We start from the raw sequence: 26,959 nt of genomic DNA on the forward strand, positions 1-26,959 counted from the left end.
TTTGAGGGGATTTTGCCAGGGTTGCCAGATTGCCTTGCAGCTAACTTCATTCAGATCTACATCTGTTTTGTGTCAAAATAAAATTAAAATGGAGGTTGCTGCAATTATTTTTACATAATAATTCGTGTGGTGTTTTTCCCATCATGCCTAGCTGTGTTTAAACAATTGCCTGGTCAAGGAGTGAGAAAAGTGTCTGGACATTGAGCTGAAGATATCAGGGTGTGTGCAGTGTAGGTTGAAGTGTTGGAAAAACATTGGGCAAGTTTTTTGGGAGAGAGAGTGCGATAGCCCAAGAAGGCACAAAAAAGGCCAAGAGAGACGTCCAATTTGGGCCCAAAAGAGCTCGCAATTGAGAGTACTGACGAGCCAGGGAGAACGACCAGGGAATATTGAATTGTATCGAGTCTAAGGAAATTATCTCAAAATTGATTGCGACAAAATTACTGCGGGGCCACCGCGTAAGCGTAAACGCAAGTCGGCCATTGTAGAGGAACAAGCTAGCAGTAAACAGGCAATCTTCGGTGATAGGAAGTTTGAGGGTGCTGGGAGGACTGCAACAATGCAACAAGATTTAGCTACTGGTGAGTTAGTCCATAGCCCAATCATTGGCCACTTGTCCGGACAACTCCAAGTATGCCATTGCCCCAAATAGAAAAAATCTATCTTATGTTATTCTACCATTTTATCGATGAGACTCATACACTCTCCCAAAAATGAAAATCTCACTGAACACATTGACTTGGGGCCTGTGTGGCAGTTTTTTTTGGGTGATATCCCCCCTATTTTCATTGGCTGCCTGCCCTGCCTACGAGATACCCAACAATTCCATTCAATCCCAGGTCAATTTCCCCATTCAAATGCACTTCCTCTCCTCCCTGACATCCATCCCAGAGATCCCCATTTTCCTCTCTCGCCCCAAGGCAAAAAGCAAACACCATAAAAGACTGCAAAATATTAGCTTATTTTCTCTCTGTCTCCTTTGTGTCTCACTCGCTCCCAAGGCAACATTCAAGTGTGAACAAAGTCCAGTGAATTCGTGGCCAGAAACTCCAACGTGTATATCAATGTGGTTCAGTCTCCGATGAGCTGTCGACGGGATCTCATCCGCAAAAAAAACACACAGTGTGTCCATTTGAGCCACATCTTCAGGCTTTGTTTTCTTATCCCAATGTCTTTGTCTCGCTCTTTCCCTTCTCGAGAATCGTCGTAAAGAAAAAGCTCCCGTAAGCTCCCTTCAACAAAAAAAAACTGCCCAGTGATTTCTCTCATTCTCTCTCCTTCGTCTCTCGAAGTTTTGGGAACAGTGGCTGAGCAGAGAGACAGAGAGAATCTTTCAAGTGCTTAATATTTTTCTTCTGACCATATTATTCAGTGCTCGATTCCCAAAGAGACAATAAAAATCATAGTGGAAATTGAGGAGTGAAGTAAATGCTAAATCAGACTGTGGAGGCGAATAGTGGTGGAGGGAGAAAGAGAATAATATTGGGAGTTCGAAGAGAGGAGAGAAAAAATGTAAACAAAGACACTCAGCTGCTCAATGAGAACAGCCTGTGGTACCCAGGAAAAAAAACAGTGATAGACTTCATTTAGCTTGTGGTAGGTGAGATTCTCTTTGTGAACAAACCACAAAATTAAACCCAGTTTTGTGCAAATGTGTGATAATTCCCGTCAAATCATTGCTCTACCTGCCGATTTTACTCTGAGGTTTTTTGAATTTTAACGGTATATTCTAGTACATTCAGAGAAAATCTGCAGATTCTCGGCAGAATTTCTCCCTAGAAAATTTGCATAACCTCCATTACTTCACAAAAATATTGTTGATTTATGAAGAAACTGTAGAAGTTATAAAGAAAATTGTATGCTCTGCTTAACAAGCATTACTGAGTACACATTTTAGATAAGTAAAAAAACTGCGAGCAAAAATACTAATTTCTTAAAAATCGCCAATCGAATGATACAAAAACATGAAATTTTGGTCGACACTCTGTTTAAAGTTTTCACTTCACTTTTCTCTACTTGTAACGCGGCGTCGCAGAATTCTTTATTTTATATAAACACCGTGATATCACTAAGAATAACTCTATAGAATTTTGCAAACTTCAGTGAAAAATTTTTCCATCTCTTCTGACACATCTTGTCTGGAAAGTCTGGAATGTAGAAAAAATCTACAGAATATCTACAGAAATTCGTCTAGAGATTCGTCAGAAAATCTGCCGAAATATTCTGATGAATTTTGTCCCAAGCCCAAATAAAATTCGTAAGAATATCTACAGAATTTATCTGCAGATATTCTGTAGAGGTGTAGATTTTCTCTACAGAAATCTTAAAGATATCTGCAGATATTATTTGACGGGTTGTGATGTAGCTTAAAGATGGAATTGATTAATTTACCTATACGGAATTAATTTACCTTTTTTCTATTTCTAATTTTGATTTCCTACGTGAGATCCTCTGGGCTTCCTTGGAAGAGGATACTGAGTTTTCCCAAACTATATGGAGAAATTTCCTGTACTTCTTGCTAAATTCTCTGATTGAAATATTATATTCATATATTACTCTTCGAAGTTCTATATAAAATTTTTCCAGAAAAAAAACATCTCGACTGAAGTATATCCTTACGAGGTTACATGGGTCTCTCAGGTAAAAAAAAACAGGCCTTTTGTCTGATAATAACACTGTGCGACACGTTGTGGGTCTTTCTGACGAAAGTGCAAAAACTTGTTTGGCACTCATAACAACTATTCTTCTCTCTCTGTTTCTATATACGTCTCTTTCTTTTATTTCACCTCTTTATATACGAAATGTGTAAGTGAGAGTGAAAAAGAGAATGCTCTTCAGTACGTTAGACAAAGATACCAATATTACAACTCCCAATATACAACTCCCTGGCAAGTTGCCTGAAATTTAGTCACTTTCTCATACTTCGATTTAACCCTTTAAGGACGATTGGGTCACCGGTGACCCAAAAATTAAATTTTTCCTACGGCCTTCTATAAAGTTGTATTTTGCTCTAAAAAGTTAGAAAAAATGATTTTTTCTGACCCTCAATTTTTGACCTTCTCGTCCTTAAAGGGTTAAATTTATATGGGAATTTTTTTGCACTCGTGATCGTTATGCTAAATATTTAAAAAGTGAGATGTTTTTCAGTATTATAAGATACCTTACCATGGAGGGATAAATATACTAAATTTTTGTTTAAATAAATTTTTTCCTCGGAGCACTGTGATCTGAGTCCGAGATCAATTTAGGAATTGGCTTCAAATAGCTCCATATAAAAAGGCCAACTTGCCAAGCGCTTGATCATTATATAATAAGAGATTTTAATGCACTTTATTTTCAATAAATTTTTGTGAATTAGCGAATTAAGATAGAAAATTCAAACTAAAAAGATGTGAAAGAATACTAAATTTACTCACTTTTATTCCAACTTTTTGGATATTCCAACTTTTGGGATATGAAAGAGTAAATTTATAAAAAAAATTTAAAAAAATTTTTTGAAAATTCGACCGTTGGTAGCTGATTTTCGGAACCATTCCTCAAAAAAACAGACCTTGCGGTGGGCAGGATTTCTCCCAGTAGGTTCATCTGAGGTCAAAAAACCAAGTATACTCTGTTAGAGGATTAGTTGGACCCGTTGATGAACGAAGGATTTTTGAAAAAAAAAAAAAAACAAAATTTGGAATTTTGGCAAAATGTTTTGTAAAAAAGTATCAATTTTACCGTGTTTTTCAACACATTTTGTATTGTAAAAATGGTTCTGATTAAAGGAAGTGCAAAATCTTCGTTAAAACGGTAGATAATACTTCTCAAAACAAGTATGCATAATTTCAGAAAGATCGGTTCAGTAAAAAACGCGTTTAAAGTTTTACAACAATATGCGTAAGCGGGCGAAATGCATAACTAAAACTGCTCTACCTCCGAGAGTTTTACTCCGATTGAATTGAAATTTTCAGAAAATATTTTTCAAATGTTACACTATAAAATAAAAAAATTAAAAAAAGTTTTTTTTTGACCTGAGAGACCCATGTAACCCCTTAAGTGAAAATTAATTTCATAGAGATTTCTCGGAGAAAACCCATTGAATTTTCTCCGTCTCTGTTGGGAATTTTCTATGAATCTTCCCAGACTTTACGAATTTTACTATTTTCACTCGAGTATTCGATATTCTATATGATTTTTTTCTAATAAAAATATCTCGACTGAACTATATTAATAAAAGTAAAAAAAATATTTCCTATGATTTTTCCATGAAATTCTTAAGAAATTTCTTTTTTCTATATTTTTTTTTTTTATTAAATTCATCTCGACTAATATATATATGTAAAGTGGAAATAAATTTTCCAGAGACACACTAGTGAATTTTTCATACCCTTTCCGTAGGAAATTTCCTATAGATTTCCCCAAGAAATCTTGAGGAAACTTTGGAAAATCCGCAAACTAAGGGAATATTTCCCATTTAAATCCTCAGGGACCTTCTTAATAAATTTCCATAGTTTACCAAGAACATTTCAATACTGATTCCACTTAAATTCCTATGGCAGAAAGTATTTGGAGAATACTAAAGGAAAATTCTCTAATTCAACATATAATGTTATGTAGGAAAGTTCAGGGAATTCTTTAGAAAATTACATGAGGAAATTTCCACCAGAAATTATCAAAATTTCTCTACGAAGTTACCGATTATTCCGAAGCTGAAAATGGTCTTGGGAAATACCTGCGATCTCCATAGGAAATTTCTACCACTAAGCGAAGTAATTTCTCCAGCGATTTAATCTGTATTCCCATGGGTCCAATTCTTAACAAAAATAATTTCTAACAAAAAAAAATCCTAACACTAATGAAATTTCTGTTGAAAATCCTAAGGGATATCTGAGGAATCAATCAATGTAAAATTCTTTGGGAAAATTTCTTGAGAGTTCTAATTACGAAAATTCGAACGAAATTTTCTGTGATCCGTTAGGAAATTTCCACATTGCAGAGGAGTAATTTCTTCAGTTGTTCCCTCAAATTTTCAATAAGGGAATTCTTGCAGATTTTTGGGAGGAAATTCACCACGCAAACATTGACATTTCTGGGGCAAATCCCACGGAATTCTTGAGGAAATAACCCAGAGAAATTTTTCTACGAATTCTCTAGGAATTTCCTAAGAGACTAACGAGTTTTCCAAGACTGAAAATTCATTAAGAAATCCTTCTGATTTCCTTGGGAAACTTCCACAGCTGTATAGGTAATTTCTTCTGTCTAATGTGACCGGGGGGACTTAGTTCATGCTACTGCCCTACTCCAAGGTCCATCCGATGACTTTAGTTTTTCGTATCGATTACAATAGGTGTGATATATTAATTTTGCCTGAATAATTTCTCAATTGAACTTTTGGAAATTGCGAATACATTAAATTTGTGCAGAAAGAAAGTGGAAGTTTGTGAAAGATAAAATTATTCTAAAAGTAAGAAAAGGGCTTGATTAAAGTTTCAACAGCATCTGGAACGACGAGTGATGGGAACATAATAGAAAGGGTGAATGTGGAAGATGAGGGTGTTCATAAAATCCCAATTGTCTCGAGGAGTTTTTGAAGTCAATCACCCTACTTTGTCTCCCCTTGTTTTTCCTTTTTTTTTGCTGTTAGTCTCCGTGTCTCGTGTTTGTGAAGGTTTTTACACTGGTCAGCACCCGAAAATCCCACACTTTACAGAGAGAGATATCTCGCAGACATCTGTTTAAAAATTCAATTAGCAGCGTATTTAATATTATATTTTTTTTCTGGAAATAACCCAGAGTTTTCGGACAATGGCCCACACAATTTTTGAGATTTTGCTTCTAAACAACTTTTGCTGTAGAAGGTGGGCAGACAATTTGATACCCGGAGATTAGGCACTTGGCATTTTTGATTAGTCTACACGTCTTGTGAATACTTCCATGTGGTTGTTATCAGCTGACTGATAACTCTTTTGAGCCTATTTGTAATTTGTGTGCAAGTGCAGGAAATTCAGTGTGGAAGGCATTAGAAAATTTATATTAATTCAGTTAATAATATAAAGTTTATGATGTGAAGTATTAAATTTCATGGTGATCATTATACACTTATTTTTCCCTCCAATGAGATAAGAAATTGCTGGAAAGTTTGCCAAAAAAAAAACAAGTGAGAAAACTGTCTTTAATATTCAGTTTAAAGCTGAAAATATCTTGTGAAATTTTTGTTTTTTTTATTTTTTTACTTCTTGTACTTTGCGCATTTTCTTTACAAATTTTATTAAAATAAATCTGCAAAAATGATAAAAGTAATTTCTTATTTAGATTTTGTAATACAGAAGTTGAAATGACTTCAAGGAAAAATGGCTTAAAGCAGCTAAGTAGTAAAATTATTTATTGGGTATTTTCCAGTTAATTATCGATTTATATTAAATTCGAATCAATTCAAACTTGTAAAGGATTCCAAAACCTTTCCAATGAACCCAAATTTTCTCCAAACGGTTGAGAAATATGCTCTCTAGACCCTTTTGAACATTTGTTCTTGAAAATTTGTTATTAAGTAATATTTAATTATCGTCAAAGGAACGAAATGCACACCTTGATACAGAGAGTTCCGCTTTAAAGAAAATTTTCGAGACCGAAAAAGATCCCGTAAATCCACTCCAGTGACACAGAAAATTTGCATACTTACAGAAGATATCTTTGTAATAAGATACGGAAACGCCGTGATGTATGCTAAATATTTTCGGCTTATTTTCAACGCCAACGGTTCATAAGAAGTGCATTTCAAATTTACCGCGTGAACAATATTTGCATACATTTAGGGGCATTCCAAAATTATTTTATAACTAATCTCCCAATAGTAGGCAATTCATATCAAATTCTTTCAGTCCCTTTTCACTCAAGCCGAAACAGGCTGGGAACTCCCTGTAAATTAGTTAAATAGGAAGGATTTGATAAAAATGAAGGTCGTGGTAAGGATGCAAAGGTTTATTTATGGAAGTGGGAGAGTTTCCCCGAAAACTCAACTCACTATCTCTAACCGTTTGGCCTCTGGGAATGCTCACAGCCAAACGGAAAGATGAACGTAAAACAATGTAACGTAATTGTTAATAAGTCTGTATTTGATCTTTTGGCGTGAATAGAAGCCGAAAATATAGAAGGGTCGAAAAAGAAGTATTTTATATTGCTCTTTCTGTTTAGTTCGAGCGATAAAAAAAAAAAATTAATGCCTAATTGGACAATTTGGACTCTTCATCTCTTTGTAAATGATTGAAATAAATTTTTATAGCCAATGAAAAGGTACTTTAGTGCTTTATAAACAATTTTAGTGTTTGCTTCAATCTCGTAACTGAAATATTAAGGGTTTTTTGACCCAATTTCGATTTTGCTCACTATTCATTGTAGCTAATATTTTCCAATTATTTTATTCTGTTGATTTACGTAATTAAGAAATCATTCCCAAGGAGATATTTCTGTAATGGTGTCAATGACCTTGGATTCTTCCTTCAGGATTTTTTCAAGGTCATAAATTAAACAGCTTTCAAAGACGCAATTTCCTATAATTTTCCTCAAAATTTAGTAAATCCAAAAGGTCTTCGAATCTCTCACAAATCTATTTTTTAAATAAATATTTTCTATTTCATTTTGTTTATAAACTGAAGAAATGTTTTTATAGAAAAATTTCGTTTATACACAAATTAAATGAGACCCTCAGAGCAGAAGTGGACTGTTTTAATAGGAAAATGCATACAATCTGCTGTGAGCGTCTCAAATAAAAGATTAATTAAATAACTTTGTAGAACTTTTTTTTAACACTCAAATTATTTATTACCATTTGCCTTGTGCTTCTGAGATAAATAAATAAGGTTCTTTTTACAATATCTCATCTATTTATATATTTGCGGTCTTGGAATCATATAATGCAAAGATGCATTTTGTTATCAGACGTATTGTCTAGGTTTTTCTCCTCAAAGCAAGGCTTCATTCCAGCACGTGCGTGCTGCTATCGGATTAAATTAAGGCTAATCAACCCTGCATTCTTTCGAAAGAAAGAGAACTTTTCTGAATAAAATGCTCCACATATAAAATTTAAATATGCTAAATAAATGAAGTTCATATGAATATCCCGTCTCGTATTCAGAAGTGGAGAAAGTAAATTTCATATACACTATTGCTCTATCGAATCTGCATAATGAGTCAGGGGGAGAGTCTGCAGCAATAAAAAGTAGAAGAAAATGCAATGAAACCACAAGAGTCCTTGGTTATTTTATTGCTCGAATTCCACAGAGAGAGCAATGTAAATAATCCATCGATTTTCAGTTAGGGGAATGCGCTCTACCTTCGGATGAGTCAAGTTTCGAACAACTCATTTCTTCAATATATTTATAATGAATTTGACCCATTATAATATTATATTTTATTAGCTAGTCAAGTGCTTCAAATTTCCTTGAAAAACCATAGATCAAATCCATTAGGAATATAGAGAAAATTGAGTTGTCCGAAGCTTGAATCACATGAAACTAGCACGGTAAAACTTTTTGCATTATTAAGGGGCTTTCATGAAATTTACAGTTAATATGAGCATTTAAACTTAATATGAGTATGCAAGTGAACAAATAATCGTTGCATTTTAAGCAATTTGATGCCCGAATTTCTCTCTAATTCGGGTGACATTTCGGTCCCAAATGCCCGAATTTGAGAGAGTCTACTGTAGTAAATATTAGGTGAGATTCTTAACAATCTCACCTAATTTTAAGCTCAAAAGTGACGAATTTTCAAATGACCGCACTGATAAATGATTTTTATTATTTTTTTGTATTTCCAATTTTTTTAAGCAAAACCCTTTTGGGAATAGAAAGTACACTACTCATACATAATATTTTTCATTAGAGTAAAAATTATCATTTATTGGTATCGTCAGAAAAATTACTTAAATTTTTAGGCTACTAATTTTTGTTCCTATAATTCATAGCAGTAAAAAATATACCGAATCAGACTCTGTTGGATTGTCCAAGGTTAGATGTAAGACATTTAATTTATTATTTTGTTTTTTAGTTTCTTTTTTTATTATTGATTTTAGATCAGAAAAAAGCGTCTCATCCTTAAAAGAAGGGTTAATTGACTGAGTTCATATAACTTGTTTCAAGAGTTAAAATAATACTATTTTAAATAAAAAAAGGATAGATTTTGCTATTTTGTGTTTATATTTTTGTTTTTGTGTTTTTTACTTTATCATTTTCTTGATCTCGCGGTTCTCATATTGCGAGATACTCACATATGATGCATATAACTCCAATTCATTTGTACAGTCACAATGAAAATCATCTCGACTGAAGTATATTCTTAGGTTGAAAACATTTAACCCTCTAACGGTTAAGAGTCACTGCAGGGTAGCATTACAAAAATCGCATTTACAGCGAAAATAAAGGTTTTATTTATTCAGAATTGGTATATATAGTATCCTCGGTAATACTCTTGCTAACATCCATTCAAGGTTTGAACTCATTTTGACTCTTCGTTTAATTGGTATCCAAAGTTTTGTGTGACAGGTCAGAGAAAAAGTAGGATTTTTTTTTGTGGAAAAAATCTCATTTCCAAAATCAAGAAAAAATACCGATTTAAAGTAATCTGACTAAAATAAATTTATTTTTTTTACTGAAAGATATATCGTTCTACTTTGTGTATTTTATTTAAAACATTTGAAAAAAGTAGAAATGTGAATTTTAGAAGCAAAAGGAGTTTCAAATTTTTTTTTATATTTTTTGCATTTTTCGCCTAAACTAAAAGAGAAAATGAAGAACGGATGGAATTTTTCAGTTTATTGAACCGTAATTAGTCTGTGATTATTAATTGTCACACTACATTTTTTTTGCATATTTAAAAATTTGACGTTAGACGTTTAAGTATATACTTCAGTCGAGAAGAAATTCTACCTGGAAAAATAGTAATAGGTACGTCGATATCCGTCGAGTTAATTCAGCTCGCATTTAGAGGTGTTTCAACTTTATAGACCTTTTTTTTTTACAAAATTCAGGTTATATTTCTTCTTTTTAAATAATTGTTGGAATTCTATCGGAAGAGTAGTCATAATCCCTCGATTTTTTACTCTTCAAAATTTTAACGTCTACCTTTGGGGATCACTTCACAATGCATCGTTGCGTTTTAAGTGATTTTAGTCGAAGAAATTACGTCATGTTATTAGACCATTTCTCTGTCTGTAATTAGACTTAGAGGCCAAACGGTTAGAGATAGCAACATGGGCTTTTGGAGGACCCCTCCTCATAAGTCGATCATTAAAATTACCTTCGTTTTCCCGCGCAATTCGCTCATTGCGCTCCAAAAATCATGTTTATAGACTTTGTAATTATTGTCGGATGAAAATTTGTGAATTCGAGCACTCTGCGAATTTACCTTTGCCTTTATTTTCCTCAAGATTTTTGTTATTGAGAGAGTGAGAGAACAAAGATCAAGAGAGTTTGTGCGTCTAATAAACAGTCTTTATCTCTAAAATCGTAAAGATGACTCAGGAAGAAATGTGGCATGTCTGATTGTGGTTGTTTTTGTTGTTTGGTGTTGTTGGTAATTTAGCAAACGGCTCGGCGGCTGGCTCCTCACACAACAGCTCCACATCAGAGATGCAGGAGGATGTGCATGCAAATGGGAATGCTACAGAGGGTGAGGATAAGTGTAGCTATGCAAATGGTGTCCCACGGACAACAGTTCACTTGGATCAGACAGAAAGGGATATTGTGCGCCTAATTGGGCAGCACCTCAAGATTGTTGGATTGGAGAGGAGTGCTGAGTTGCTGATGGAGGAATCTGGATGTTGTCTTGAGCATCCGTCTGCAATAAAATTTCGCACACATGTGCTATCGGGGGATTGGGTAAAAGCAGATCATGATCTCCAGGAGCTTCATCCGTTGATTGAGGGGAAGCACAATAGTATTGGGGTGAGTTAATTTTTTTTTGTCGTCCAGGGGAGGGTTTTGATATTGAATAAAAAGATTTGTCCAGATGTTGCATGAATTTATTGTTTAGTTTTCTGTTTTTCAGGAGATGCGTTTTCTCCTGCTGGAACAGAAGTATCTGGAATTTCTGGAGGAAGGACGTCCATTGGATGCATTGCATGTTCTGAGAAATGAATTGACACCCCTTCAGCACAATACCCCGCGCGTGCATCAATTGTCATCGTACATGATGTGCGCCAACAATGAGGAACTGTATCAGAGGGCATCGTGGGAGGGGAAAGGGGTGAAGTCACGCAATAAATTGATGGATCGACTGCAGAATTTTCTCCCACCCACCGTTATGCTGCCACCGAGGCGTCTGCGATCCCTCCTCAGTCAGGCCGTGGAGATGCAGACGGAACGCTGCACTTGCCACGACATGGCCTGGGAGACAAATATTGACAATGTATCCCTTTTGGTGGATCACTGTTGTTCCCAGGATGAATTTCCCATGCAGCCACTTCAGGTGCTCAATGAGCACTGTGACGAAGTTTGGTACTGCAAATTCTCTCCCGATGGCCTGAAATTGGCCACGGGCTCCAAGGATACATCAGTGATCATTTGGGATGTTGATCCCAAGGCAATGTGCGTCAAACAGCGTCGGACACTGGATGGTCACACCTACGGAGTGAGCTTCATTGCCTGGCATCCAGATTCAAAGCATCTCATTGTGGGCGGTCCGGAAGACTGTCCGGACCTGTGGATCTGGAATATTGAAGAGGAGAAGTTGAGGGTAAGTTGAGAATGAAATTCATGAAGTATATAAATCACATTGGCATATCCCTCAGATGCATATGCATGATACGCAAAGTTCATTTTCTCAGCCAGGCAATTTTATTACTTACTGACTTACTCTGGCCAGTTCTAAGGTTTTTGAAAGGGATGATTGCAAAAATTTTCAGGGTAGGGGAAAGTGAGGCACCTTTGAAATTGGAATTATTCACCTATTTTTAAATAAAATTGAGCCTTATCGTGAATATAATTTAGCTGCAAACAAATTGAGAATCTAAATTACATTATGATATGGCTCAGGTCCATTTAGGAGAAAAATCCCAATTTCAAAGCTGCTCCACATTCAAAGGTGACCCATTTCCCTCTAGTTCTGAGGAACAAAAAGATTCCCCATATGAGAAACAATTTGGTTCCAAAAATTACCTCGTCCACGGACACCGAAAATTTTTGGAACAAATATGTTACAGATGTAGGAATAATATTGTTATAAAGAAAATGTACCAATTTGTTCCTGACAGTGGGAACAAAACAGCTGAGTGCAACAAATTCTATTCCAACTTTCAGGAACAAATTTGTATAAAACAAAATCAACTCAAATTTGTAGACATTCCACCGTATCAAAACGGTTGCAAAAGAAAACTCTAACAAAATTATAGCTATATTTCGTAACAAAATGGTGAAGAAAACATTTTGGAACAAACAAATATCTTCTCTAGGTACAAATTCATTCCAAAAAAATTTATTCCAAAGAAAACTTGTTCCAATATTTTGGTCAGTGTCCAAAAGTTTTTACCGTGTATGTATCCCCAAGGATCATTATCATATTTTTTTATTTTCCCTCACCCCCTCCATCTCCCCCAAACCATGTTTTTTAGTTTATTTAGAAAATGACTCCTACGATTTAATTTTTTTTAATTTTTGGATACGTTTTGGAGGTCATCTAGGTGGACATTTCTTCCAAACATACCTATGACATAAAAAAAAATCGCTATCTAAATTTTTTGAAGGTCAAAGTTTAATACTTCCAAAGGCCTTTTTTAAAACAATTTAATTAAATTTGGGGTTTTTTGGAAAAGTCTAAAAATCAGTAATGAATCGGTTAAATATCCGAGAACGACCTATCTTTCTCTTGATTACATTTTTTGTTTGTCCGTATGGTTTTAACTCATACCAGAACATTCTAGGATGATCATTTCTTTACTAATTTTTGATTTTGAAATGCTTTTGTGTTTCATGAAGCAACTTGATCTCTAGTAGACCAGTAATCACTGAAAGACCATGCGAAAAAATAATTCACGGATAGCTCTATTTCGTGAGATCGAGCATTCCGCAAAGCCGGGACGCTTTGCCATCTCCTTTTGTTTTAATTATACTTTTAAATTTTAATTTTTTTGCTCATTTGTGCAGTGCCAATGAAAATTATCTCGACTGAAGTATAAGTTTAAATTTAAAACATTTAAGCATGCACTAAGAAAAAACTCTGGAGTTGAGAAAAGTCTGTCGGCGAGTTGAATTAACTCGTCGGATATCGATGTACATTTTACTCTTTTTCGATGTAAAATTTCATCTCGATTGAAGTATACACTTAAATGTTTTTGTTTTAGGAATATACTTCAGTCAAGAAGATTTTCGTGTGACAAAGTTCATATAGAACATCAATTAGAAATATGCCTAACAGCGTTTCATGAAGATATGTGCAGTGCATCATATGATATCTCGGAACATGGGGAACTTGAGATCAAGAAAAAAATAATAAAGAAAATTATAACATAAAAAAAACAAAATTGTAAAATCTATCCATTTTGCGATTTAAGAAAGATTTATTTTAACTCTTAATACGGTTTATTTTCACTCTTAAAGCGTTATTTACACTCTTTTGTCATACGACAATAAAGTTGAAGCAATTTTTCTGAAAATTAGACCTAAATAGAAGTAAAATTAACATGAAAATATAGTTAATCGAAAAAGAGTTAATTTAACATCGATTCGAGTAGGTTTTCACTTTCATAGAGATAAAATTTTTCATAGAAAACGTGTAATAATAATGCTACTCGGCGGTAAAGATGTTTCAACTCCTCAGTTTTTATCTTATAATGAAGTATTCTGGCACTGCTATATACCAACAATTTTGTTTTATTAACCAAAAAATTTACAATGTTAAATATTCTCGAATGTGAGGTTATATTGAATATAACCTGAAAATGAATAAAGTCAAAATCTCCTTAATTTCACGTGAATTCATAATTTCATTTATAGATAATTTGATTTCTTTTAATTCAATTATTGTATTTATTATACTGAGACTCCACGAGTGGTATTCCATCCCTAACCCTATTTTATGGCACTATTAAAAACTGTCCAAAAAACTGGAAAATTTAAACATAAAATTATAGATGTTATTTTTACGTAAAATTACTACGAAACTTTGAATTTTACCTCCCTTCTGATTGAAACATCTAGCATCTAGATCTAGACCAAAATTACTAAATTTATTAATATGATTTTGAGGTTAGAACAAAGATAGCCAAGTGTCATATTTAAATAAATACAAAAACTTGCAAAATTTGTCATTTTTTAATGAAATTAGTCTCCCTAAGCACTAGTTTGCAGAGGGAGAAATAAAAATTATTCATCATTAATTAAATTAGTCACTTAATTCAAACATACTCAAATCACTCAAATAAATGAATAAGGTTAGGTTTACATAACCTTGCATTCCAAATAATCTCCTGGTCGAACTTAATTAAAACTTCTCTTGGCATTTGAAGTTATTTAATTTGGTAATTTCACTGACAAATTTATTTAGGGTTCTCTTTGCTTTTTCAACATTTGAAGATTTTGTTTTTTTTTTAAATTCTAACCTCAATATAAACTTTTTTTGGTTAAAAATGAATGTACTACTCTAAAATGCAAGGATATCTTCGAAATCACAAAAAAAAGATACGTAAATCGCTAACAAATGTAAAAATTTGTCAATCTAGATTTTTTTAAGAAGTTAGGGCAATCATAACCTCATTTTCTGAAGAAAAAAAACTTGACTGAATTAAAAAAAGAAATGAAATAGCCACTAACTTGGTGATTGATGGACATTGCAGACGAAAATGTCTCATTCACCTGAGGATAGTTTAACGTGTGCAGCCTTCAGTCAGGACGGCACTCGCTTCGTCACTGGAGGTGTTCGTGGTCAATTTTACCTTTGCGACATCGATGGAACAATTCACGATACTTGGGATGGGGTGCGTGTCAATGGGCTGTATTTCAAGTCAGACAATAGGACAGTATTGGCAGCCGATACTCACCACCGTATCAGATCTTATGCATTCGATGCTCCACGCGGGGATCAGACTATGTGAGTGTTTTTTCATGATTTTTTTTCTTCTTCTCTTTCCCCCTCAATGTCCAATCAATCAATCAATCAAACAATGATGGATTTGTTTTTGGTGGGAAATTGTTGTTTTTTTGCAGTGTTCAGGAGCAACATGCAATTATGACGTTCTCTGTAAATTCCTCGGAACGACTGGCTCTGCTCAATATCTCGCAGCAGGGACTACATCTGTGGGATTTGCAGGATCGTTGCCTGGTGAGGAGATTCCAAGGTGTAACGCAAGGCAATTACACGATCTATTCCACCTTTGGCGGTATTCACGAGAGCTTTGTCGCAAGTGGAAGCGAAGACAATAAAGTAAGTTTATTTCTTTCTTCATTTATTTCATTATTTTTTAATATTTTCTACACAGTCCATTGCAAAAAGTGCAAAATCTAAAAAAATAACAGCATAACAATTTTATTATTTCAACTTAAAAAAAATTAATTACCCTAATTTAATTTACATGATAATAATATAATTTCCCAATAATAGGTTTAAGATTAAATGGGGGCTTTTGAAGTCCTTTTATGTAGGTAGAGGAAATACCTTTATCACGCTGGGATTTATTGCAAGTTTGATAAAATGAAAAAATTTCAGCTGACATTTTATAGGAAATTTATTGCTCTATGACTTTTATCACGGGTTAGATTTCTGTTCCTTCACTGAGAAAAAAAGAGGGTGCGATTAACATTTTTTCCTCAGAAATTTAATACTTTTTAAGTGTAAAAATATATCAACATATTTTAATGTTAATTTTACACCTTTTTAAGGGTAAAATAAACATGAAAAAAGGGTACCTTTAACCCCTAATACATCTAAAAAGGGTAATATTTACACCGATTTTGGATCAATAATGCAAGGTAAAATTAACATTTCCGGAATGTTATTTTAACTTTTTCGGATTTCGCTCAGTGTTGAAGAGTAATATGCTTTTCAAATGACTTCCAAAAGCTAGTTCTCCCAAGAAAAGTCTGTTCTGGATTAGAAGAGGCAGACAAGGCGACCTGGAGGGGAATTCTGTAACGCTTTGGCAATGCCATATGACAAATTGTGTTCGAATATTAGGAGAACTTTTTCGAAAATGCGATTCTGTAGCCGTGATATTGCCATTTCAGCTCACGTGGCATTGTCAGAAGTCACATATTTGAAATTTCTGACAATTCAAATGACTATAAATTTAGTTAAACAAATCAATCAAGACGTATTGTATTTTCATAAAATCATCAAGTAAAGGGATTTCATTAAAAATACAATTAATTGCATTTTCGAACTCTTATGATATGACAAAAAAGCTTGAATGGTTTCGAACTCACGCGTGACAATGTCACGAAAATTACAGAATTCCCCTACTGGAGACAAATACTTCCACGTGATCCTTTTAAGCCCAATGATAATTTTTGATAGAAGACGTTTTGGAAGAATTCGTATTTATTCGATAAAAACTACTCTGAAAACTGAGTCTGATTCTCCAGAAATGTCTCTGTTAAATCATCGTTGATGTTCGAATTTCTGAAACAAATTTTCAAAGGATTTAAGAATAGAACAGAAATATTTTGAGTCTCCTTTGCCTTGTTTCTTTTTTGCAACAAAGTGAAGACTGACACATATTGATAATTTTGAGACCCTCAAGGCACTTTGAAATTCGAATAAGAACTAAGAAAATTTTTCGTTGGCTTTCGAAACCGATCTTCGAATTGCCGGGTTGTCTTTTGAGAAAACCCGAACTGTGAGGGCTTGGAATATCTCCTGTGAGAAAAATGTTTAGAAGATTCATGAAGAAATTCTGTCCTCTTTACAAAATACTCCCTCCGTTCCGAAATAAGTCGTACGTTTAGAAAAAATTCTTGTTCCGAAATAAGTCGTACGTTTGGGAAAAATTGGGATTAAGGGAAAGTTTGTTGGTAACTGTTTTGTGTATCAACAATTATCTCTTGTAAAGAACTATTGCTAATGTCCAGTACTAAAATTGGGGTCCACTCTTGATGGTATGTTGAGGAACGAATGTCTTAAAAATATCTTATTTTCGGAGTTTTATTTCCAATCTAAAATAGGTGCAGAATGGTGAGAGATACAGACTTGGGACCTTCGGGGGACCCCACATAAGTTGACCCTGGGACCATTAATATGTCCTTTATTTTGCCCCCACCCCTCTCCTTCCCCTCCAAAATCATGTTTTTTGGAATTGCTCGAAAACACGTCGTGCGACTTTTTTCTTCAATTCTGTATATATTTTAGAGAAACATATAAATTGTCCCAGGGTCAACTTATGGGGGTCCACTGAAGGTCCCAAGTCGCTATCTCTCACCATTTTGCATTCAGATATTCGAACACATAAAAAAGGATGTTGTTTTTATTGCTCATTCTGCAAAATTTGAGCAATAAAAAAATCCCAAATCGGTAATAACTGTTGAGCTCTACTTGTGCATACTAAAAATTTAGAGCAAATTCTAGCCTTTAATGTTAATCACAGTCCATTTTTTAATAATTAACTATCTACCGGAGCTCTTTGAAAAAAACGCGAAAAATGGACAACTTCAACATATCGATTCCTCAACTTACCATCGTGAAAGGATCCCCATATTATACTTGAACATGGAGGATAGTTCATACATAAGATATTTGCAAATAACAAAAACATTCTCTGAAACCATTCCTTAATCCCTAATACTTCGCCAAACGTACGACTTATTTCGGAACGGAGGGAGTATAATTTTCTCTTTACGATTGCATTCAAGCCTAGTGGTAGCCAAAATACGTGAAAGTACCCTACATTATATATATAATATAATGTAGGGCAAATATATAATATAATGTAGGGCTCGAAAATATAATACAAGTTTTTTTTGTAGAATTAGAATAAAAGTTTTAAAAAACATTAAAAAGAGAGAATTCTATGCTATTATACTTCCACTGAGAGAAATCCGAAAAAGTCAAAACAACATTACGGAAATGTTAATTTTACCCTGCAGTATTGATCCGAAAACGGTGTAAAAATTACCCTTCTTAGGTGTATTATGGGTTAAAGTTACTGTTCTTTCATGTTGATTTTACCCTAAAAAGGTGTAAAATTAACATTAAAAAATGTTGATATATTTTTACACCCAAAAAGTGTTAAAATTATGACGAAAAAACGTTAATCGCAGCCTCATTTTTTCTCAGTGTAATTTATTAAACAGAAACATCACAGGATAATTCATTTTCATTGGTGAAGACACATGCATACATGACCTCAAACTTATTTTAAATGTAACCGTCGACAGCTCGTTCGGATTATGCCGATCCGGATTCGAGAACGAGCACTGTACCTCAAAATCCCCAATTTCTATAATGATTAAATTTTAGTATGTACGGTTGTAGTTGAGGCCGAGGAATTTCTAACAATAAGGTATTCTCGTTCTTAAACCCAAGATCGCCGCTCAACCCAAATGAAAATTATTAAACATTAAATATTCTTCAAATTTCTTTAAGTCTTGAAACAAAAATATAACAACCCGGCTAACACGTTAAGTACTTATTAAGTTCTTAATTAAATCATTCAATTTTAAGTAGTTATAGAAAGACCATATCCTCAAAAATACATGACAATGAGACAAAAGTCAGCGCTTTGTGGCGAATAGCGAAAATAAAATGGCATTTCTCAACCTTAACATTAAGTACTTAATTAAGGCCTTTGTAAAAGTCTTTAATTAAGTAGTTTGCATTAAGGAAACGAAAATAGTAAAACATCCAACTGATCAAAAAGTATATGAAAGAGGCAAGCGTCAACGTTTTGTCACTAATAACTAAGGTAATATGACATGACTGATCCTTGACATTAAGTACTTAATTAAGACCTTTTTAGAAGTTCTTAATTAAAGGCTTTTAAATAAACGAACTAAACAGTAAGCACTTTCATACATTGATCTCTCCATTTTTATCATTACATTGCTCTGAGGTCGGTTTTTGAGATGATTTGAACTGGTGCCGAACCGGTTGTTAACCTCAACCCTTTTATAAAAAAAAATGTAGTGAATATTTTACAAAGTTAGACTCCCGGAACCGAGCTTACGGGGCTAAAGAGAAGAAATATCATAGTTTGATACTCTTCTTTGAAGTACTTTACAGTTTACACTCCCGGATTATAATCTTTTGGGATTAGAGAGAGTATTTATTGGAATTTAGAATCCATTTGGGAAGTTTACACTCCCAAATCACGTGCTAAAAGGATGTTATTAGTGACATTTTTGCAATTTACGTTGCCGCATAGCGAGGGCACGACAAAAGTCATTACATTACAGGGGGTTCCGCTTTTTAAGAAATAAATCGGGACCGAAAAAAGCTCACGAATTCACACCAGTATACTCAGTTCCGGCATTATGCACATTTTCGGGACCGAAAAAACGCGCGAAATGGCATTACGCATCGAGAAAATTTGCATATCCGCAGGGGCTTTCTTTGACTCAAGTGGTTCATATTCATAACACTGTGCAACAATTTTAAACTTTTTTTGTCCCTGGATTCTCATGATATTTTCTCTATTGATAAAAGATTTAAAAAAAATACTTAGAGGAAAGCACGCTACCTTCGGACGACTCAAGTTTCGCACAATTCATTTTTAGGTGTGATTCCTTCATAATCACACCTATTTTCTCTATGTTCCTTATAGATTTGACCCATAGTTCTTTTCTGAAAATTTCAGGCACTGGACTAGATATTAAAATATAATATTACACTGCGCCAAATTAATTTAAAACACATTAAAAAAATGATTTGTGCGAAGCATAAATCGTCCGATAGTAGCGTGCTTTCCCCTATCATTTTGATTTGTTCTCCTTTAGATGCCCGATAATCCTTTGGACAAATGGAGTTCGTGAAACAGACACCAGGGGCGCTGTAGTCTCAAATATGTCAGAAAATATGGAAAAATCGAACTTTTTAGCAACTTTAATCAAAAATATCTCGAAAACTAGGACTGTCCCTAACAATCTGTTTTATGGGTTGGATAGAGCATTTTATTGGCTACATTTTCGTTCATGTGCAACCTTTCTCTCAGATTGTTTTTTAACCTCGAAATTGAGGTTCAAACGAAAATCGAGCACTTAGCCAATTAGAGAAAATTAATTAGAGGGACCAATTCACTGTATGCACAGTGTAAGAAATGCACTTCAAATTTACCGCGTAAAAACAATGCAGACATTTAGGGGCAATTCAAAAATTATTCTATAAATGAGGTCCCAATAGTAAGTAATTTATATCAAATTCTTTCAATCCGTTTTCACTTAAGCCGGAACTCCCTGTAGTAATGTCACTACACTGAGAAAAAAATGGGGTGCGATTAACTTTTTTTCTTCGTAACTTTAACACTTTAGGTGTAAAAATATATCAACATTTTTTAATGTTAATTTTACACCTTTTTAAGTGTAAAATTAACATGAAAAAGGGTAACTTTAATCCATAATACACCTAAAAAGCATAATATTTACACCGATTTCGGATCAATAATGCAGGGTAAAATTAACATTTCCGGAATGTTATTTTAACTTTTTCGGATTTCTCTGTGTACTAGCGCCTCAATGCGTTATTGAAGTACTTAATAAGTACTTATTAAGGACTTACTTTATGCACTTGGACAGAGTTCTTGTTTAAGATCATGGTCATTCCATTTAATTATAGCATTGTGCTAGTAACAATTAATTTTAAAGCTGGTCGAAAGAGCCTTTTGAACCTTTCAAAACAGAAAATTTTGAGAGAAGAATGAGAAGTGTTTTGTGATTGACTGATTTTCTGATGGAACTGATTGCAAGAAGTTATTGAGTTTTTCAAAGAAACCATCTAATCAGTGATGTTGCGTGGCATTTCAGGTGTACATCTGGCACATAAAACGTGAGGAACCCCTGGCTAGATTGGTGGGGCACACGAGAACGGTCAACTGTGTCTCATGGAATCCCGTCTACCCGGCCCTCCTCGCATCGGCGTCGGACGATGGGACTGTGAGACTCTGGGGACCTAAAAATATTCCTCAGCACGCAACAAATTCAGGTAATTAAATTAAATGTAAAATATCTATGTGATGATGTCTCTGTTGCTCCCTCAATTTTCCCTCCAACTTTTTTTTTCATTTTTTCTGTTGTCCTTTTGTCTTTCTATTTTTTCGCAATTTTTTTCACATTGGTTTTCCTTAATTTTGCTAACTTCAAACTTACAATCCCAATTTTTGTTTTTAATTTTTCCCTGATGAGTTTAATTTTTATTTTTAATTGTACTAATTAATTAATGAAAATTAACAAGAATGACAAAGAGAAAAATCAATCAATCTGCATTCGGCAGAGAGTGATGATTGCTCCTCGACGTCTTCTTCATCTTCCTGTATGACGACATAAAAGTTGCTCCTTCTCGATGTTCGAGATTTTGTTCTCTTCTTTGGTTACTTTTTTTTTAAATTAATTATTATTATTATTAAATCTGATAAAAGAGAAAATGTAATTAAAAGAAATCTTTGGAAACAAAATGTAATTGCGAAAAAGCAGAAGTAACTAGAAAAAGTAAATTTTATCTTCGAAAATGTGTAATAAAGTGAAAGTGTAGAATTTTCTTCTCAGTTTTCTAAATTTCAATGAAAAAAAATAATTCTAATAAGAAAAATATATCGTGTTGAAATTGTGGAATGAGAGGAAGAGTGAAAGAAAAATTAGAAATAGAAAATGAGAAAAATGTGAAAGTGAAATGGAAAAAAAACAAAACTAAAAATGTGACGAATTTTTGAATATCTAAATGTCTCTTTTTTAATTAAATTATTAAGATCTTTTTTTATAATTTCGCTGTGCCGCCCAATAATTCCACCAGTGAAAGAGAGGCCGGAATTTTGACTTTTTTTCAAAATTCTCTAACTTCTTTTTGTCAGTGTGGAAGAAAATAAAGCATCTGTGTTTTAAAAGAATTTTTACAATAATTTATTCTTTTTTTTTAAATATTAATAACAAGGATTTTTGTTGTTTTATTAATTTCCACGCTGGAATTAACTAAAGTGCGCTCCAATGTATATTTTTCGTGAGTTAGGAATATTGACATAACCTCACTTTATGCGGCATTTTTATTTAGGTATTTTTATTAAAATTTGACAGGGATTCATAAAATTTCTAAAAGGCCATGCCCTTTTTGAAAAGAATGGCCAATTAAAATTCGCAAAGTTCCCTAGGTGGAGAAGTCGAGCGGTATGTAACGGTTCCGGGTCTTGTTGGAACGTCCACTCCTTCTAACTGAAATACACGCGTTCTTATGACGCCAGAGCTCTTTTCAAGACAATTTTCCGTTACACATTGATAGTCATTGATCAGAACCTTAGTAGAAAGCTATCATCTGGCGTCACGGATGTCAAAACCACCCAAAACTGTGGTGTTTGGTTTGATATCTATGGGATTCTGTCATCATCCATGCGTTGGCTAGGCTTATAAAATCAATAAAATTGTTGTGGACATTTTCCTCCTGATAACGAAATATAGCCCACCTCTCTCTTCAAGCAAAGCTTTTTACTGGCGGTATAGTTCTATTGTGGGCACTCAATGGGTCAAGTGGTAGAGTACTCTCTCTATGATGCAAGTGTCCCGGGTTAGGATCTTCTTTAGGTCACCAGGACTTTTTCTGGCGTTAAAGGTGTTCGAATTGCGTCCAGTGAGGTACACTGCACTTGATTGACTAGGAGGATTTTAAGAATGTGAAAAAACCTGAACATCTAATGGCCTATATTAGACATTATGAGTAACGGCAATACAACCAATATTGCTGGTCTTGGCCTGACTCAGGACCCATCGCCACTCGAATCTCTTACGCGCTACTGTTCTCCAATTCTGTACCCCCCCCCTAATGCGCTGACGACCTGGTCTACGCCCTATCGGAAGCTATGTCGGCTTAGTTTTCTCGAAGCATAGAGTTCGCCCCTTAAAGACTTTTTATGATTTTCGTCCTCATCCTTGTAAACCAGATACCCAGTCCACCGGAGCCTATTGAGGCGTATTTGCTCGAAGACATTCAGCTCTTGGTAGCGCTCATACATCTCATGGTTGTATAGGCTCCGGAAACGTCCCTCCTCAATTACGGGGCCAAAAAAACCGTTATATTCTTTTCCTCTCAAACGCGGGCAAGAGTTTGCAATTCTGTTTGCTGAGGACCCATGTTTCAGTCCTTTACAGTAGTAGCTTAGTCTTTTCGTTTAAGGTTCTGGACCGAAAAACTCGTAATGGACTGAAATAGATCTTGTTGGCTTTCAGCAGTCATACCTTTCCATAATATGAACGCTTCTTCCATGCTCCCAAAGTTGGTAGGCCGTGCATTATATTACGTTGTAATAAATGCATATAATCGTAGGCGGAACTCAAACTCACAACACTGTGAATCAAGCCAGGGATCTTTCCGCCCTAGAGCCTACGGTCTTGCATATTCCATCACTGAGATTCTGAGTTGTCGGCTGTGTTTGACCTAAGGTAAGAGATTAAGATTTGTCTATGGGTCGGCTTAAACCTTTATCGGTTCCGCTGCATCCAGGCCACTTATTTGGGCCCATTATGCCCTCTCCATTACTCCATTCTATTTTCTATCTCACATCAGTCATGATCATGTTAGTCGGTTTTATGAGTAAATAGGTTCCACCATTAACCGCCTGATTGTACCTCCTTATTTTCCACTGCTCTGTAGAATTGTCTAAACTCCTGTCAATGCAAATTTTATTGAGGGCGTGGCCTAGTTTTGAGTAGAGCCAAAGTATAAAACGATCGTCAATTTTGAACTGCTGATGTTCTTTTATTTAGGCCGTACTTTCATAAACAATAATAAACCGTTAATAAGTCTTGAAAATTTTAAAAGAATTTGACTTTAGTAGCCTAGGGGCGTGGCCTAAAGTAATTCTTGGGTATACCTTTGTCAGGAAAAATCTAATCTAATTCCCCACACAATATTGAAGTAGGGTTTGGAACTTTACGCCTAGTGCGCTTAAATATAGACTGTCGAAATTGATTTTAGAGGCACATCTCCGGTGATTGCCAGTGAAAAGGTAATCAGCCCGAAAAATGAGGATTAATGTCGATACACTCACGGATCAGTCCATTGTTTGGAGGATTAGGCTGATCTTCTTCAAGATTCATGAGGTTGAGTGAAATTACGGGGATTAGGCGACATAAGCGCTAGTATTGAAAATAAAAAGCTGCACTTTGGGTGTTTTTGGGTGGTTTTCGAAATGTCAATTGGGTGAAAAATCATGGAGAGTAATGGTACGCAATGTTGCAAAATCTTAAAAGGTATTAAGATTGGAGTAATGGGAAGGCCAAAGTGCCGAAAAATCCATTGATATTGCACTTAAGAAGTCTTTCAATAATCAAAATGTGGAGATTTAATAGAAATTTACGCTGAAAACGCTAATCCCTAATCTTAAATCCTCAGTGTATGATAATTTGAGCCGATCCTTTACCGCGAAATTTTTCGAGTTGAGTATTCTCTAGGATCAGCCTGTGTCTATGTTCGGCATAAGATGAAAACAGTTTTTTTGTTTTTCCCAGAGCTTTCGATTCTAAATGAGATCTTCTTCAGTGGTCAACTAAATTGTAAATAAAGAAGGAGTCTGGAAACACAATTTAGTTGACCATTGAAGAAGATCCCCATCAGGATCGAAAGCTCTGGGTAAAACCAAAAAACTGTTTTCATCTTAGGGTGACTACCTTTTCATTGGCAACCACCGGAGATATCCCTTATTAGGGCCTTGACAGACATGAGGATTAGCCGAGAGACGGCTTAGCGTAATTATATTCGAAATAATGGTGAAACATCATTCGCATCATTTTCCACTAAGTCGTCGCTCGGCTTAAGTCGCAAGTGTGTCTAAGGGCATTACGTCTAGTATTCCTAAGCGTTCTGACGCTAATAAAATTATTCGAACGGTAAGTACTGCCAGCGCTCAAGCGGGGAATACGCGAACCTTATTCGTAATTTCGATGAATATTCGAATAGAATTTCGAACGGCTTTTCAACTCGAATGAATGCTTCTGAATGCAAAATTTAAGCAATGCTCTTGTTTTTATTAACAGATTATTAACCAAAATCTTGTCACAATTTGGGAATAATTGTGGGCGGGGCTTACTAAGATGGTCAAAAACTAACTCTTATAATTTTTCTTTTTAAAGAGTCGCTTAAAGTGAAAAAAAAAAGTCTCAGAATTATGCAAATAAAATGAGCAAAAGAGCTTTTGTAATGTAATTACGATAAACAAAAAAAATAGAGTTAGAAAGATAAACAATTTCATCTTCTATTTTTCTTTTAATTTCAGTAGATTGAGACCATCCACAACCATTCATCATCCACATTCATCCATAATTTAAAAAAAAAAACATGAAACGATGTGTAAATTCGCTATAAAAAATGATAATAAGAAATCATTCAGAGCTAATCGACAAAAGTATCTGTAAAATTTTTAGTTTTTTTCTTTTTGATTAAAAGAATTTTCACCCAAAAAAACAAAAAAAAACAAAACGCAATAGAGAGTGGAAGAGAGGAAGAGTAGCTTAAGGGAAGTTTTTTTTCCGAAGGTAAAAAAAAGAATAAATAGAAAGGTAAAAAAGAATATTGTTGAAGAGGAAATATTTGTTAAGAAGACACAAGATTATTAAAAAAAAAGTAGTGACAAGTTTTTGCATTTTGAAAAAAAAACGTAAAGAAAAATGAAAGTAAAAGAATAATGGAATGAAATGGATAAAGAAAAAACATTTTATTGTTAAGCTGTGTTGAAAAAATTAAGTACTTGTTGAATGAGAGAAAATTGCATTGGAGCCCACTTTTTATTAATTATTTTTTTCTTTTAAGAGTTTTATTGTCCCCATTTTTGCGCATCCCTGAACTAAATCTTTTTAAATTGATTTTTTATTTAAAAAAAAAAGAAAATATAATGAAAAGTAACTTTAAGTGTCGTGTGTTATTTATATTAATAAATATTCTTATTGAAAAAAAAAGGAAAATAAAAATGAGAGAGTAACATTAGAATCGAAGAAGTGAGATAAATAAAAAAAATACCTTACAAAAAAAATTATGATTCAGATCTTTTTTATATAAAAATTTGTGGAAGAGCAAAATGCAGTTAAAGAAATATAATTATTATTATTATCAAGAGACTGAAACACGACAAAATTTAATCAATTTAAAAAGAATTAAAAAAAATGATAAAACGGTATGAAGACCAAGGAATGAAATAGAGAATTATCTTCAAGAAAATAAAACAAAAAATAAATAAAAAGTTGTTATTCAGACAGAGTTTCAAATGTAAAAAAAAAATACGATGAAAGACAAAAGAAAATAAAAAAACGATATAATCTTCTAGAAAATCAAAAACAAATCAAGTAATAGAATTTTTTATACCAAAAAAACAAAAAGAATAAACAAGAAAGAAGTTAAAAAACAAACCGATAAACTCAATAGAGATTGCAATAAATTATAGAAATAGTTAGAAAGATTTTATGCTTTCTCAGAAGATAAAAAGAAATATTTTTTAGTCACAAAAAAATAAGCCAATTGAATTTTTGAAATGGACAAAAAGCAAGGAAAATAGCTCAGATGGAAAGTCTCAATTAAGTTTTTCTTGCAGTAAAATTCAGTGATTTTTAGACACTCGCAGAAGGAGATGTTACACCACAATGGAATGATGTCAGACAAATATACTTAAAGAAAATAACAAAAGCATTTACCTCCGTCAAGTTGTAGGAAAAAGATTTAAAAAAAAACAATAATTTAGGGACATTGCGTTGGCAGAGAATGTTGGAAGATCAAGCACACAATTTTCTTCAAGAGAATTTCCTCTCAATTCTGAGACAGAGGACTAAGATTTTTTTTTACAGAGATTGGAGCTCAAGTTTTATTTTCCCTTTTACCT

The 26,959-nt window shown here is 34.0% G+C and overlaps 1 protein-coding gene across 7 annotated transcripts; it reads left to right on the forward strand.

Moving 5' to 3' along the window:
• The first annotated feature begins 21 nt into the window (after nucleotides 1–21).
• Nucleotides 22–26,568, forward strand: LOC129799090 (WD repeat-containing protein 26 homolog). Of its 7 annotated transcripts, none has more exons than XM_055842718.1 (7): nucleotides 22–581; nucleotides 10,561–10,922; nucleotides 11,011–11,712; nucleotides 14,807–15,060; nucleotides 15,177–15,393; nucleotides 20,919–21,096; nucleotides 25,367–26,568. In XM_055842718.1, exons 1-7 carry the CDS (start codon nucleotides 560–562, stop codon nucleotides 25,372–25,374), a joined length of 1,743 nt encoding a protein of 580 aa, XP_055698693.1. In that variant the 5' UTR covers nucleotides 22–559; the 3' UTR covers nucleotides 25,375–26,568. The 7 variants fall into 7 exon arrangements, with proteins under 7 accessions (XP_055698693.1, XP_055698694.1, XP_055698695.1 ...); XM_055842719.1 differs by having other exon boundaries at nucleotides 25,370–26,568; XM_055842720.1 differs by having other exon boundaries at nucleotides 11,026–11,712.
• Nucleotides 26,569–26,959: the final 391 nt, after the last annotated feature.

Source organism: Phlebotomus papatasi, chromosome 1, assembly GCF_024763615.1.
Source record: "Phlebotomus papatasi isolate M1 chromosome 1, Ppap_2.1, whole genome shotgun sequence".
Lineage (NCBI taxonomy): Eukaryota > Metazoa > Arthropoda > Insecta > Diptera > Psychodidae > Phlebotomus > Phlebotomus papatasi.

Bases quoted from the DNA above. Each gene is read 5' to 3' on its own strand.
- LOC129799090 (XM_055842716.1), top strand. From the start codon at position 560: ATGCAACAAGATTTAGCTACTG. The intron at 10,923-11,010 runs GTGAGTTAATTT...TTTATTGTTTAG, and splicing joins GGAAGCACAATAGTATTGGG to TTTTCTGTTTTTCAGGAGAT. The intron at 15,061-15,176 runs GTGAGTGTTTTT...GTTTTTTTGCAG, and splicing joins CCACGCGGGGATCAGACTAT to TGTTCAGGAGCAACATGCAA.